At 32.9% G+C, this 17,281-nt stretch overlaps 1 protein-coding gene across 7 annotated transcripts in view; it reads left to right on the plus strand.

Annotated features, from left to right (window-relative positions):
• The window catches only part of LOC106879161 (basement membrane-specific heparan sulfate proteoglycan core protein), a 172,540-nt gene that overhangs the window by 67,163 nt on the left and 88,096 nt on the right, over positions 1-17,281 (plus strand). For 5 of the 7 annotated variants that reach the window (XM_052976974.1, XM_014928600.2, XM_014928601.2 and 2 more), the window contains 9 exons: positions 359-475; positions 4,594-4,716; positions 5,007-5,120; positions 5,261-5,374; positions 7,567-7,686; positions 10,966-11,079; positions 11,878-11,985; positions 13,453-13,560; positions 14,520-14,627. In XM_052976974.1, coding sequence (XP_052832934.1) covers positions 359-475; positions 4,594-4,716; positions 5,007-5,120; positions 5,261-5,374; positions 7,567-7,686; positions 10,966-11,079; positions 11,878-11,985; positions 13,453-13,560; positions 14,520-14,627 — 1,026 coding nt within the window. The remainder of the gene's footprint in view (positions 1-358; positions 476-4,593; positions 4,717-5,006; positions 5,121-5,260; positions 5,375-7,566; positions 7,687-10,965; positions 11,080-11,877; positions 11,986-13,452; positions 13,561-14,519; positions 14,628-17,281) is intronic. The other 2 variants (XM_052976978.1, XM_052976977.1) reach the window with 2 other exon arrangements.

Genomic DNA, 17,281 nt, shown 5'->3' on the forward strand with positions numbered 1-17,281 from the left:
TATATATATGCACACATGCATAAATATGTATGCATACAGGCATAATATGTGCATAAAATGAATACCTACAAATAGGTATGTGTATATAAGTATATATTCTTAATAGAGTAAATCTTTTTAATTTTACAATATTATTGCTTCCTAGTTTTTATCTCTTTCTAACTTCTTATTCTTGACTTCAAATAAATGATTCCTCACCACCACCACCACCGTTCTCATTACACTCATCATATCTTAAACACCTTCTCAATTTCAGAACATAAATTAAGGTTTTTTTTTTTATTATTTGTTTGTTTTTATTGTCATTTTTTTTTTATTTTATTTTATTTCTCACTGTTGTCATTGCAACACTTTATAGCAACCACTCCATGTCGTCGTGATCAGTTTAGATGTGAAGAGGGTCACTGTATTGATGGCCGTTTTCGATGTGATGGAATCAACCATTGTCCTCTCAATACTGATGAACTTGATTGTCGTAAGTGATATATAAAAAAAAAAAGCACAAAAATCAATCGAATTACTGATGGGTAATTTGATAACAATCAGAGGTTTCTTCCTCAAGATGAAATTTTGAAACTGTTTTTTTTTCTGCTGATGCCGATGCTAATGATGCTATCACTGCTCCTAATTATGGTTTGTTGTGGTTGTTGTTCTTGATGTTGATGTTATTATTCCTCTTGTTCTTGCTGCTCATGTAATTTTGTGACATGTTCTTGTCTATATGATCCTTCATCTTTTCATACTCGTGTGAACATGCACTCTTTCTTCCTCCCTTTTCACCTTCTACCTTCACTACAATTCTTCTACCTTCCACTGCCACTATTTTCACAATCCTTTTCCTTTGTTTTGTCTTCTGTCTTTACCCTTTGTTTTACACCTCTGTTTTGCCTGCCACCAACATTGTTTTATACTGTTATACCACTATCTTTATCTTTTTCTACTAGTTTTCTTTCATCCTCTTTATTACCTTTAGTCTAAATTACCTATATTATTCCTCCTTTCACACCTCTCCTTTACCTTCCACTCTTTATCCTCTTCCTCTATGTTTCTATTATCCACTATATATGTTCACTCTCCCCTCAATCATCTATACCTTATATTTATCTGTTTTTGTCTTTCACACTGTCAGTGTCTCTATTACACCTCTCACTTTCTGTTGAACTCTTCAACATTTTTGTTTGCCTTCCAATGTTTTATCCTTAATTTTCCTGTATTTTGCCCTCCATTCTGTTACCCCTGTTTCATCCTTCAAACTCTCAGTGTTAATTTACATCTTGTCCTGTTTTACTTTCTATCACTTTAGTTTACTCTTCATCTGTTTCACCATCAATTAACTCTGTTTTACTCTATACACACTCTGTGTCCAACTATCAAATCTATCTTTCTCTCTTTTAACTTTCATCTCTTCAGTTTTGTTCACTCTCAGTTACTTCTGTCTTACTCTTCACATCATATTCCATTTTCTCTTTCCACCCCTGTTTCCTCTCTTTTACTCCTCCCAAATTACTGACTTTATGTTATCCTGCAATACCTCTGTCTAAACTTCCTAACTCTGTTGTTCTATTTTTATCCATTCCGCTGGCGTTCCATGCTCTAGAGTACAGAATTTTTTGTTACAATATTTCAATGTAACAGATACTTCTGTATGAAGATCATGTGGAATATTAATATCCCTTGGTAGTGCAGGACAGAGCAGGACTATATGTTACAATATTGGTTACAATATTGCAACAAATAGTTTTGAATGTGTACACTTACAAAAAATGTGAATATCCATCTTTTGTGAGGATTATTTCACTTTAATGAAGAAACAACAAAAATTAAATAATGACTTCATTTTTTTAAATGTTCAATGCTTGTTTTTGCTTCCATTTCAAAAGTTTCAGCACTTTGCACTTCCTTTGGACTGCACACAGTTTACTGTTACCAATTTTGACTGTTTTATGAACATTTCAGCACTTTGCACACCGTTTGGACCACAACCCCTTGTTACCAAACATTTACATTATGTTATTTAAGAAAATCACTTTGCACCTGTTTTGTTTAAATATTTTTTCACGTTGTTTAACTTTTTTTGTTTTGTTTTTGAAATTTGTATTGAATTTCTGACTTCTGAATATCTGAACTTTTCTTAATGGAGATCTATATTTTATTTATTTCTCCTTTTTTTTTTTTTATCTGTGAGAAACCATTTCTGCATGCTATTTTTCTGAAATGACTTCAATACACTTTAATGCACTCACTGCACCCTGGTTTTGCAGTTTTCATTCTCAGGAGCACTTTTCTGCCTTTCTCATAATATTCTGCTATATAACTTTCACATAATATTCTGCTACTTTTTAATAGTTGCTCCTATATTGTGGTTCCCAAATGGTGTGGTGCAAGATGTAGCTAAGCATCCTGTAATAATAATAATAATAACATTATATTTAAAACATGAGTAAAATACAAATTGAAATACTAAATAGAAAGTTTTCATAACATTGCTTCATTTATTGAATAAAGAATCAAATAGTTAATTTATAGCCTAAAATATATAATATGTATTTTTAATACACTTTTTTGACTTCATGTATAAACTGCACCAAATTATTTTCATTTCATCTAAAGTGCACCACAAGCAAATATGTTTGGAAACCACTGTTGTTATATGTCTAATACTCTTTGATTTTTGGTTATGCTCACACACGTGATATTCATTTCTCTCTCTTACTAGTTCAATCCAATTTGTTATCTCACTTGTTCAGTTTTTTTTAAAACCTTGTCAAGATTTCATTTGTCCACGAGTAGTAGAACATTATTATCCTTGCTCCTTCTCAACTATGTAGATATTTGATGAAAGGTGCTCAGTAGATTCAGATAATTTAAGAATTAATCATAATAAAAGCAAGGATATTTGATAAGTTGATGAGAAAGGAAGTCAAGTTGAATAAAAAATGAAATTCTGAGTAAATAAGAGTAAGTGAACCATGAGTTAATTGTTCGTATTTTGTGTGCCAGTTTCAAGGAAAATTAAAAGCTATAGCACTGCATAGTTTCCTTTTAGTTATTTATTCAAAATTATTTTATATATATATATATATATTAACATTTCAACCAATATATAAACATTTATTTTTATTATAAATCATAGCTTAACAATAAAATAATCATTTGATTAATGAATTGTAAAATATGCAAAATATTTGATTCTAAATAATTGTATATAACTGAGGGAGAAACTCCTATTAATACAAATCAAATTCATTGAATATGAATGATAAAATGTTCATTTATAAGAAATGCTGTAAAGGTCTTCATAAAATAAGCTTTGAAATTCTAGTTTTTTTTTTTGTTTTTTTTGATATAGTGATAATTTTTCTAAAGTCATATTCTGTTTATTTACTAAATTTTAATAGACTTGTTCTCCAAATAGCTAAATTCTTATCTTAAAGTTCTAATTAACTTATCAAAGAAGGTAAGATGTTCAGGAGAAACATAAATTCCTTTGTGTTTGTTTTGCCTTGTGTTTAAAACACATGAGCACCAAAACTGCTTGGCTCAAAGTACAGTGTTCTACTGCCATGTATAGGTTGGACATCAACAGATGTTTGCCATTGGATCAAGAGGCTAAATATATATTTACATTCTGAGGTTGACAATATCCTATTGTTTAGTATTTTGAGCAAGTATCTTTTACTACAGCCTTGGATTGACTCATGTCTTGTTTGTGGAACTTGGTAAATAGAAACTGTGTTAAAGCCTAATGGCTGAATTATACCAGTGAGTCAAAGGTTCAAATTTGAAACTGAGTCTTGCTGACTCTGTCTGAGAATTATTTTTTAAGGGTACATGTGTCTGTAATTTATGCACTTGTTCAATGAGGTTGATAGTTTGGTTGATTAAACAAACTCAAAAATTCAGACTCAGATGCATTCCAATGACTAAAATGATTAAAAGAGTAAATGCATGTGTAATTAGACTCTGTAGATAATGAGCTATATGAACTAATGGTTCTTTTTCCTAGTTGCTTATAGAATAATCTAATATGAATTATTTCATTAATGCATAGAAATTCTAATATTCACTTACCAGAGTTTAATTAATTGTGAGAAAAAATTGTATATGCTCATAAACTATTTTAACTGTTATATTTAATTATTTTTACTTAATAAATTCACCTGAATAAAAGCACTAATTCTACTGTAGTGTGACTTTAACAGTATCTCAATTATATAGAAATCTAGTTTATATATATAACATCAAATGTATCTGCTTCTAATTTATATTTCTAACTAATATATAGCTTTTACAATCAGAATAACGAATGTGTCTTAAAGTAGTTTTTTTTTTTTTAAATCTAATGTTCATTAAATCAATATCATAGCTGCAATATTAACTTAGAATATTGCATTTAATCCAGGTTAATATTTTTCAATAACTAACTGCTTTGACTTCTAAAGCATTATTATCTACATATGAATATATCTAATTATGTTAATATTCCATCTGATGCAAATATTATACTTTTTCTTAATATTATATATCTGCATTGTTACATATCAAAGAACTTTTATATTCTAAAAAAATATCCTAAATTGTATTTCATTTTAGCAAACCGCACTTGTGCTGCAAATGAATTCTCCTGCAAAGTTGGCCCATGTATTGCAATAAGTTTGGTCTGTGATAACAAAAGGGATTGTGAAGATAGATCTGATGAAACTCCAGATGCCTGTGGTAAGTATCCTGCCTACTGTTGCAATAAATTTTTAAAGCCAGCTGTTTTCATGTTACCTTTACCTAATCCCACTCCCCTCATTCATTTCTCTATCCTCTTCTCATCATTCATACTATGTCCGTTGACCTCACCTCACTCAGAGTGCCTGCTGAAAGCTGTACAGGCCATGTACAAAGACACTGTCTTTGTACAATCACAGGTCAGCGAAGAATTTGATGTGTCAAAATTTGAAATTTCAATTGTTGTTGTTGTTGTTCTCATCATCATCATCACCATTATCTCTCTTCAGCCTCAGTATGCAAACCAGGTGGTTTCAGATGTCGTGATGGAAGCTGTATTGACGAGTCCTTCCACTGTGATCGTGTACCTCAATGCCGAGATGGCTCTGATGAGATTAACTGTGGTACGTAAATCATTTAGTGTGTTGTGTGTGTGTGAAGTCAAATTTTTGTTCTTTTGGGAGAGGAAAAAATCCCCTTGATCTTTGATTTTGAATATTCTGGTGTCCTCATTTTTTAAGTAAAATGTTTTTTAATGGTTCAGGTACTCAATGTTTATCTGGAGAGTTCCATTGTAAAACTGGAGAATGTATTCAAGGTGCTAAAAAGTGTGATGGTCGTGCAGATTGCTGGGATAGTTCTGATGAAGAAAATTGCCGTGAGTATTTTTCTTTTAATTATTTCTTCATTTTGGCTATCACCATTAAATAGTAACGTTAACATTTGTTATATGGTTTTACATTATTCTTTCTAGTACTACCTTACCCATTTCTCTCCTCACTTCCTCATTTCACTCTAATCACTTTGTATTCCTGTCTCACTTCTTTCTTCTTCACACCCTCATTCTTCTTCACACCCTCATTCTTCTTCACACCCTCATTCTTCTTCTTCTTATTCTTTTGATCACATTGTCCTGAACAAACAGAGATAACATTGAGTAGTGAGGACTCTTGTTTTGCTGAGTACAAGGTAACCTCACTAGCACTGGTACCACAATAAAATGATCCCAGTTCACCCATTAAAATAGTTTGTGGAAGAATATAGACAATGTAGGTAGGGCCAAGATAATCCCTTATGTCTTGTCTTATCAAGAACATGACAACTCCTAGTGGCAGTACCATGATAAAATTCACCCAATGCATGCTGTAAAATAGTTACTGTTAGGAATGGAAAAATCTAGCTGTAGAATCCATGCCAAAAATAGAATGTACAAGTGAAACATGATCACTTGATTTATCTAGGAATGTAGCAACTCTGAATATGATCTGACTTGTAGCAGGAAGACTCATCCAACTTATGCCATCATGGAAATTCAGTGATGATGATGATGATGATGATGATGATGATACTGATGATATATACTCTTTATAATTGTCTAAGTTGTATTGAATTTTGTCTGCATTCACTATATTTACCAATGATAAAATTGCCACTGCTATGTCAAAAAAAAAAACCTTGAAGGAATCTAATTATACATGAATCTAATGTATGTTATCTAATAACTGTGAATTCAACATACATATGCTTATGCATAGACCTTTGTGTTAGGATATTTGGTTTATATATTTCTTACCATTATATGCTAGGTACAAGTAATTAATAGCTGTTACTTCTGATATCTTCTTCATATTCCTGCTGATAAAAAAATGTCTGCTCTTACCCTACAAAGCCTTATGGTAGTTATTGTGGTAGACGAAATATAGTACAAATGATTTTTAACCATTTCAACACCTTAATTATGGTAATGGTACTTCTTTCTAAAATAGGTGCAAAGTCAAAATTTCAGGGAGAGGTGTCAGTTGATTGAATCAGTAGCGAACAGATGTAAAGCAAAGTTGATGATAGTGGAATTTGAATTCGGAATGTAAAGTGTTGTAACTGGTTACTGCAATGCACATTGTCTGACGCTCTAATGGTTCTGCCAAATAACAACAGCAATAATATATGATGATGATGATGATTAACAACAGTGCAGCAAAGCCTCTGATTCAAGTGCAACTATAGAGTTGATTATATTGACTCAAGAACTCAACTGTTTATTTTATTGAGTTTTGGGGGGTTGAAACAAATAAAATCAAACATGGCAGGATTTGAATGCAAAACATCAAAAGGGATGCAATAAAATACTGCAAGACATTTTTTTTTGACACTTTGCCATTTCTGGCATCGTACTGTAACCATATATAGAGACTATCCTCTATCCTCATTGCAAGAGGTGCTCTCATTGTGTCTTTTTCGGAGTTAGTGGGTTGTGAGAGGTCAAGTACCTAGCTTTATAAGACAATTAAACAATAATTTCAATTATTTGCAATATTTATCCTGGACAGCATCCAAAATAAACCACTTGACTGTTTGATGTCAAGTCAACCCTTGCATATTCTCAGCTTCTGTCCCACAAATGTACTGTCTCCCTATCTCTGCTCCTTAGTGCTAGCTGGTCTCATGACATCTCCTCCTCTCAGACACTCCCAACTCTTTCATCTCGCTTCCTCTCACATATTTTTCCTGTAGCTGTTGACTTAAAACTGCTTTGGAAAGCTTCCATCCAGTTCATTGCGCAATTTAACACTGCCAACTGAATCTTGAGTATCTTTTGTGGTGTCTGCTCTGTTCTAAGTATTCAGAGCCCATCTGTGATCAGACGATAATTTCTTTCTTGCTACCAGTCTCCAAGGCCCTGAAAAGGCTTATAGGTGCTCCTTTTTTTCTTATTTGATTAAGCAATACAATTTTTTTAAATGTTTGTGTCTTTGTTTATATCAGTTTGAATGATTGTATATGACCTCATGTCTGCCTGTGTCTGTTTTGTCTTCATTTGTATAATTATTCAATTGTATTCTTTGGTTCCAGTATTCTGCAAGAAACGAGATGAATTCCTATGCCGTGAGGGAACTGTGTGTCTTCATATTTCTCAAGTCTGTGATGAAGTCATTGACTGTCCGGACAGTAGTGATGAGACAAATTGTCGTTGTATGTTTCTGCTCATAGCATCCATTTACAATAGTGTTTCATCAGAAAAACTAAATATGACAGTGGAAAAAAGAAAGAACTTGGGGAACATTGTTAATGTTGTTATTGTTGCATTAAACATAATGATGGGCATGTGGATTACAGTTCTGTCTAAATTGATAAAAATACATTTTCCACTGCTAAAGGAATGCATTATATTGAATTAAGTACCATACTTCAAGACATAGTGTTTGCAGTAAATACAAAAACTACTGCAGCAATAACTTCAGGCCTTGGTTGGCATGAAATTCACCTTAAGATGTTTGCTTCACAAGTTCTTTGTTCTGGATTGTTTAATCTAATTATATGGCATCTTAGGCAAATGGATTCTACCCTTGCCTCAAGTTGACCAAAAATTTGTGGTTGAAATTTTTATAGACAGAAAGTGTGGGAGTACACTATTGGGACTGTTACTACTCGTAATTTGTTACCCATTTTAATACCATCACCTGGCCTGTGTGGGTCTTTGGCAGTATCTACTCAATTGCAAACATTCAGTTCAGTTTGAGAATAACTTCCTCCCTTCCACAAACCAGTCATAAAGGCTCAGAAAAGAGTTGTAGGTGCTGCCTTTACTCTTCTAATAAAAAACCATTAATCCCTTCCTCTATTACTTCATTCCTAAGTTCTTGGAGGCAAACAGATTTGTTATGTATTACCCCTTGAGAGAGTACTATTCATTATTGTTTGTTCTCAGTATTACTGACCTTGACTGCATTTTACTGCATAAACAACCACTTATAAGAACAAAATAGGATGAGTGCACAGCTAAGCTTAAAACTGAGAAGACCTTTTGCATAAAGTGGTCCTATCAACTACAGAGAAGTCACACCTGTTTTATTGTAATGTGTTGGTTAAGTCTAATGTTAACTAATGTTTTTAGACCCAAATTAGCTCTGGTTAGACATAGCCATGATCAAACAAATTCCAACTGTGGCCACACCTCTTGAATTTCAGTATAAAATAACTCCTATTCAACTGCTATTTGGCCCACTCAGCACATCTATAAATACACACTGATTTGCATAAGCAGTGTTAGTCTGGTAGCTACGTCAATTAATTAAATACCAATAATTTATATATGTGTGCAGACGTATGCTTGTGTATATATGTATACACACAGACACACACATGCACACACCATTCTTTTAGTTTAATTGACAATCTATATTTTACCCCCAGTTTGAAGGGCATCACTGAATGTAATTACATCTTGCAGAAAGGTGAACTGATCACAATTTCCCCATTTTCAGATTTTCTCTACACTTTAGAGGTTTCAAATCCAATTTGTCTCAGCCATTATAAAATCTAGTTTTTTTCCACTGTTCATATTTCTTTTTCATCCTGTACCATTACATGATACCCAGCATGACACTCAACCAGCCAACCATCTGTCAATCTATCTATGCATTTGTCTGTCTATCTCATGGTCAACCAGTCAGCTTTGTTTGCCACAATGTCTGTCTGAGAGATGTACATTCAGTTTTAGTCTGCATCATACTCAACCCTTCATTCATGACTTCTTTCTCATTTCTTGCTGACTGCCTGACAGAACCATACATTACTGGCTCATTTTATTGACCATTCTTTGCATGATTCGATAATATATATATATGGATGTATTTATGTATATATAGCGAGTGAGATTGATTAAAACTGCTACATGATGAATATTTGGTTTATGTAGTTAAAAAGAGATGGAATGAAAATGGGGAGTTCATTTATTTTCATGTCTTTTGGGTTGCATTGATTCATATATTATTATATATTTTGAAAATGTTTTTAGCCTTATACATTGGAAGAAATGTTCCAATTGCTTGTGTCTAAGTATGTTTAATATTTTAAAGTTTATTTTTCATAATATACATAGTTATCAATTTCAATAATTTAAATAAATAACTTAGTTATTTGAGTTGCATTCCTGGACAAGGTACATAACTCTGCTTGCTTCAGTTATTTGCCTGACTTAATTAGTGGCTGAAAGGGTATAAGAAATGGCATAACTTCACCTTGTAAAGCCATCCCTTGTCCTGTTTGCATGAAAAATAGAAAAAAATAAACGGATGTAAACCAACCCCTCAAAAGTAAATAAGAAAATGTTGTATGCTTTATCAAAGAGAGTCTAAAGCATTTGAATGTACTCCTTTGACTTGTTACTTATTCTCTTTAAGTGAACCATATAAGTAAACATATCTAATTTCTGCTACAGTTTTGAAACTAGTATTTCTCCCTTGGTTTTGTAATAGCATTGTCATTCTTACCACCTACCCCATCCCTCGCTGAATCCCTCAAAAATCTGCATGGCCATTATATGGAAGAACTTCTTTACCTTGACTGTAGAACTGATTCATTGGTTTAACTTGTATTTCTTGTCGTCTACTAAAATGCTGTTTGTAGATTAGTTAATAACATTCTATATCTTCTACATTATTATGTATGTACATAAGTGTGTGTGTGTGTGTGTGTGTGTGTGTGTGTGTGTGTGTACATTCTTTTCTTTTAGGTCTCAGTCAGTGGACTGTGGTACAAAACAATGTGAATAAATAAACATTACATTTGACAGAGTAATCTGAATGCAGAATGGCTAATGGCTCATCTGCAACAGGCAAGCTACAAAAATGGATTTACTTAGTCCAACATTGAGTGCATATAGGTGCAGAGGGATCTTCAACAGACTAAAATTTCATGATTAAAACTTCATATTCTCTTATTAAATCCACTTGGCATTCAGTTGAATTTTTTTGAGCCAATGTTGTACACATTTCTCTGTGTCTTCTTTGTACATAACATGGTCAGCAGAAGTACATGAATTTTTGCATTGGAAAACATCCCAAAGAGTGTTCCCTGTTACACAGTCACACATGGCATGGTGAGAGCAGATGTATCTCCATGTGTTGAGTGTCATTTCACCTTTATTAGTTGACTAATGTTTATCCACTTAACCCAATTTGCTACCATTTCCATTGTATCTCCCTAACACTGATGTACACACATGCACACACACATATGCACATTCACATATGCCTTAATTTGACAATGATTTATACAAAATGCTGTTATTAATAATTTCTTTACATTTCTCTTTTTTGTAAATGATATTTATCATGAAATTTCTCTCTTCTAAGCACAGATTGCAATTCCCATCAAAATAATTATATTTTCTTCTTTTCAAGAATCAATAAATTCAATGTGATTGTTATTTCAAATACTTATCTCGTTTTCATTTTTCTTGTTCTTTAGCCACAGTTTGTACTGCTAACCAGTTCCAGTGTGATGGCCGCTGCTTAGACTTGTCTTTGATATGTAATGGTCAAATTGATTGTAGAAATGGGTTTGATGAGTCAGAATGTTCAGGTAATTATTTCAAGAAAACCCTTATTATATCTCAAACTCCATCACAAACTATCAATATATCCATCTGTATAAGCCCAAGAAAAATACTTCTGCATGTTTACTTGACCTGCTAGAAAAAGCAGCCATATCTCCTTCTTATTATATCCTACCACACGCACCACTACATATATATGTGTGTGTGTGTGTGTGTGTGTGTGTGTGTGTGTGTGTGTGTGTGTATGTATATACACACTCAGAGTAAAGGGTAAAGACCCCCTTCAGTCATGAACCTTAGGAGATAGGCCCCTTAGATACTAACATGGGCTGCCATATATGGATTCTGATGGTGCAGGGTTCCATTTGCCATCAGGCAAGCTGGAAACCTGGTCAGTCTGCCACTGACTACAAGCAACTTTACACGATTTATTGTACTCCATTTATAGATTCAACTTTGTTGGAACTTCTGTTTTAAATATACTTTAGATTGGCAAAAGTGATAGAGTGCTGGAAAAAATTATTTAGTTACCACTCTTTACATTCTGAGTTTAAATCTCACTATCATTTTTCTGAGTTTGGTAGAGAAATGTAGTAGGTAAAATACTGGAGAAGATTTAATCAACTACACCTTCTCCTAAAATTTGTAGCTTTGAGCCACTGTCAGAAATATAGAACTAGGATCTATTGAATTTTCCAATAATGCACCTTAAATGTGAATGGAATTATAATTAAAGACTACCCTAACAGAATTTTCCATTCCATTCCATTTACTGTGGAATTAGAAAACTTATTTTTGCATTTGTCAAATTCCTATTTTTCCAGAATGTAATGAACAACAGTTTACATGCAGAAATGGTGACTGCATTCAAAAATCAGCAGTTTGCAATGGAAGACAAGACTGCCGTGATGGTTCTGATGAACAGGACTGCGGTAAGTATACATTCTTTTACTCTTTTACTCTTTTACTTGTTTCAGTCATTTGACTGCGGCCATGCTGGAGCACCGCCTTTAGTCGAGAAAATCTACCCCAGGACTTATTCTTTGGAAGCCTAGTACTTATTCTATCAGCCTCCTTTTGCCGAACCGCTAAGTTACGTGGACATAAACACACCAGCATCGGTTGTCAAGCGATGTTGGGGGGACAAACACAGATACACAAACACACACACACATACATATATATATATACATATATACGACGGGCTTCTTTCAGTTTCCATCTACCAAATCCACTCACAAGGCTTTGGTCGGCCCGAGGCTATAGTAGAAGACACTTGCCCAAGGTGCCACGCAGTGGGACTGAACCCGGAACCATATGTATATTTTTTTAATTGTGTGTTGTTTTCTTAACTCAGTTTGATACCAATCTACTTAAGATTGCATTTGGTTCTATAATACAGACTATCTCATTTAGAAATGTTCATATTGTAATTAATTTACCCCAAATCATAGAGTTATTTTTTTTTTTAATTTAATTACTTTTATTTTACATTATGGATTTTGTGAAGAATAGCCTTATTGGCACAGGATGGTTTTCAGTGTGACCCCATTGACTCATTGCATTTGTAATGCAAAGAAAGACAAGCATACTCATGTTTGTCTAACTCTGGCTGAACAAATACCATAAAGAATTTTTGTTTAAAAGACCCAGTTTATAAATTTCTTTTTTTTACTGACCAATATATATATATTGGCAGGAGATACAAAAATGTGATGGGTATCTACATAGTTTCTGTTTACCCATTCTCAAGATATTCATCAGCTTGAGTCTATGGTAGAAGATAACTAAGTTGCTGTGTGGTAGCCTTGAACATGGAACTCTGTGGTTGAAAATTGCACTAGTTTATTACACAGCCAAGCCTGCACCCTTTAACCACACAGGCTTCAGGAACCTTCTGTAAAGTTATGTTCCAAATAGTTTAACAATAAAAGTTAATAGTTTTACTTTATCCCTTCAAATTCTCAATTATTTTAACAAGCTGATTAAAACACATTTTAAATTTCAATAGAAACATAGTCAAAGATAGATTAACACAATCTCCCTCTACCCTATCCTATTAAAACTTAATTAATTTTACTAGCATTGTATTTTTTTTTTTACCCTTTTCATGCTAGCCTACTTGAGACTGCCCTTATTTCTATGATACAAAACCTGTTTTCAAGTGTTCATATTTAAATTGAAACCTCCCATCACAGTTCTAAGAAAAAAAAATTTAGTTCTGCTCCAAACATTAGCTTTAATGGAAAAGTTATTTTACTAAATCCCTTGAAACTTTTATTTTCAAAATTAATTGAAACACATAAGTAGAATTTTTAAATATACGATAATAAAATGATTCGTTCTTTTTAAACTATTCCCCGCATCACTATTATTTCTATAAATCTTTATTCTTCCAGGATGTGGTGAGGGACAGTTTTCATGCAGAAATGGACAGTGCATTGTAGAATCTTTAGTTTGCAATGGAAGACGTGACTGTTCTGATGGATCTGATGAATACAACTGCAGTAAGTTATCTCTATATATTATGGTTTTATTTCTTCTTGAACATCCACATTGGAATTCCTTCTTACCCAGAGATTAGGTATCTGATGATACAGAGATTAGGTCTGTTATGTTTATGATAGAGAGATAGTCCTTTGAATGACATTGATTTATGTTAGAGTGACAGGCTTTTGAATAACACAGATTTATGTTACAGATAATCTCATGAATAATAAATTTATGATGCAGAAATAGTCCTTTGAATATAACAAATTTATGTTATAGAGAAAGTGTTTTGAATGGATAGAAGTTATTCAGTATTGCACACTCCATAAAGCAGGAGTGATTAAAAACAAACTTTTATATATATTGTAAATAAGGTGTAGTAGACGTAAAATTGCAAATTGGATGTGGTACAAGAATACCTGACAAAATCTACTACTGGTATTCTGAAGTATATTTGAACATTACATTTAATATTATGTCTCAGTTCAATAGCTGTTAGGAATAGGTACTATTTGAAAATCACACCTGCATTCTGTCTAGTAGGGGATTGGCATCCTATCTTCTAGTGGACTTGTCTTTCTTTCAATAAGTGCCTAAAAGAGAGTCAAACACTGTGTTTTTTAATTAAACAGTGCCAATAGAGTATTAAATTTACTAGCATTGTATTTTTTTTTTTTTACCCTTTTCATGTTAGCCTACTTGAGACTGCCCTTATTTCTATGATACAAAACCTGTTTTCAAGTGTTCATATTTAGATTGAAACCTTCCATCACAGTTCTAAGAAAAAAAAATTTAGTTCTGCTCCAAACATTAGCTTTAATGGAAAAATTATTTTACTAAATCCCTTGAAACTTTTATTTTCAAAATTAATTGAAACACATAAATAGAATTTTTAAATATACAATAATAAAATGATTTGTTCTTTTTAAACTATTCCCCGCATCACTATTATTTCTATAAATCTTTATTCTTCCAGGGTGTAATGAGGGAGAGTTTACATGCAGAAATGGACAGTGCATTGCAGAATCTTATGCTTGCAATGGAAGACGTGACTGTTCTGATGGATCTGATGAATACAACTGCAGTAAGTTATCTCTATATATTATGGTTTTATTTCCTCTTGGCACTATGAGCAAATCATTTAGTTTCTTGAATGATTCTGCTCCACTTTTTATTCTGAAACACTCTGTTTGTTTTATTTCTTTCCACCCTAACATGAAAATTGATCACTGATATATGAATACATTTTCTTCTTTCTCTCTCTTGATTGGATATTATTGCTCTTATATCATTTTTGGTGACATTTGGCATTTCTTCCCCATTCATGGGACTCCCATGCCGCCCATGAGGGAACCTCTACTTAGTTGTTTTTATGTAGCTGTTTTTACAAGGTCACCTCTCATGCTAAAAATAGCAGTCAGATCTCATTCAAATTACACCCTATTGGCTTCAAAAAGGACATGCTGAATAAGCAACAATGATATGTAAAAATGGTTTAAAATTACTGTTGTTGTTGCTTAGTAGCTCCTGCCCCAGCCAGCTCTGTTTGCATTTGACCAATGCTAGAACAGACATAACTGATAAACTTCAGCATTTAATTTAGTGTTTCTAACTGTGATATCCTGTCTTTCTTGTGGCTGGAGAGCATGGTATCCTTAGATATATGAAGTTGTATGAGTAATATTAATTTGATTTGATTTTGACTACTATGGCCAACAACTCTGGATAGATTTCAATATTGTTAGACCTGCTCAGCTTTCTTCATACTTGCCAAATTAGTGATAAAACAGAGTCACTAAATGAGTAGATATAAGACAATATATCATTAAGGCTTATATAAGGTGGCAAGCTTACAGAATCATTACTGTGCCAAACAAAATGCTTGGTGGCATTTCTTGCAGTTCTTTATGTTCTGAGTTCAAATGTCACCAAGGTCAGTTTTGCCTTTCATCCTTTTTTGGGGTCTGCAAAATAAAGTACCTGTTGAGTGCTGGGGTCAATGTAATGTTGATGTAATCAACTGATCCCCCCCTCCCTTCAAAATTGATGGCTTTGCACCAAAATTAGAAAGAAAGAATGTTTAAGGCTGAAACAATTACACCAGAAACCTTACACTGCTTGTCATGATTATGTTTGCGCACATTTTTTTTATCTTTCTTGATCACATTTCACGAGGCTCATTATTTAATTATATTTCACTGTTTTGTTACATAATTTCAATTCACAATGTTTTGTTATTTAGTTACACTTCTCAATGTTCTGTTACTTAATTACACCTCACAATGTTTCATTACTTAATTACATCTCACATTGTTCTGTTTTTAATCACATTTCACAATGTTCTGTTATGTATTTACACCTCACAATATTCCATTACTTAATTACATCTCACAATGTTTCTGTTACTTAATTACACCTCACAATGTTTCATTACTTAATTACATCTCACAATGTTTCATTACTTAATTACATCTCACAATGTTTCCATTACTTAATTACATCTCACAATGTTTCTGTTACTTAATTACACCTCACAATGTTTCTGTTACTTAATTACATCTCACAATGTTTCTGTTACTAATTAATGTTTCATCACAATGTCCTTGTACTTAATCACTTCTCGATATTTTCTGTTTCATAACCACATCTCGCTCCTTCTGTTACTTCAAACACTCTTTGCTGTTAGTTATATTCACTGGGGCATACACTCACAGTGTGCTAGGAATGCCCTCCTAACACACACACACACACACACTAATGCCATAGAGAAAAGAAAAACAATGCTATAAGCTCTATTTTTCTAGAATATATTTGTCTTCAGTATTTTACAAATTATTAGTAAACGTTTGAAGCCAAGTTTCTAAGTTTACAGCTTATCTAACCTGTTACTGATCACCAGTGTCACATAGAATAGTTTCTGAATGAGTAGTCACCTAACCTGATCGAAATAACAATCAAATCTCTTTTATATTATACCTTAACATTTAAAAAAGAAAAAAAAAAGGAAGAACACACTGGATATACACTCAGTCTGAAATACAAAAGATCGGATGATTATGGCTGGAATGTCTTTCATCATAGATCAACTCAACCAAGGATGATCTGAGACTAAACAATACTACAATATAAAGCCTAACAGTTTAAAGGCAGCATACAATTAGTCATAGTGAGTATTGTTGAAATGTCATAGTTGAGTGGATTTGGCATTGAATTATCTGCTGATAAGTTGACAGTTCAAACCCACTGCAGGTGTTTCATGGTGTTTCAGACTGAAAACATCTACTGTGCCTCCGCTGTTGGCAATGTGTACCTGATTATTTGGGGTTATAACCTGCACTACATTAGTAGGTTCTATTCAGGTGGAGATTACTCGTTCATCAGCTGACAGTTTTAAAAGTGTTTCAAGGCTAAGATATAGCTGGAGTTTAAAAAATAGAGAGAGAGTTTGTAAATATCTACCCACTTCCCAATTAAAAAAAAAAAAAAATCATCGAATCTCTAATCATTGAATCTTGAGCAATTTTTAACTTTCACATTTTTATCTTTTTATCCATTTTTTCTTGTCATTCATTTTCTCTAACCTTTCACATTTTCCTCTATTTTTCTTAATCTTCTATCTCTTAATTTGCATCTACTAAATTTGCATCACAGTTACTTTGGACATTAACATGAAGATATTTATTTTCTTCTATCTTAAATTGGAGATTTTTTTTCTCCTTCTCTCTTTCTCCCTTGTCA

This window comes from Octopus bimaculoides, chromosome 26 (genome assembly GCF_001194135.2).
Source record: "Octopus bimaculoides isolate UCB-OBI-ISO-001 chromosome 26, ASM119413v2, whole genome shotgun sequence".
In the NCBI taxonomy this organism is placed as follows: Eukaryota; Metazoa; Mollusca; class Cephalopoda; order Octopoda; family Octopodidae; genus Octopus; species Octopus bimaculoides.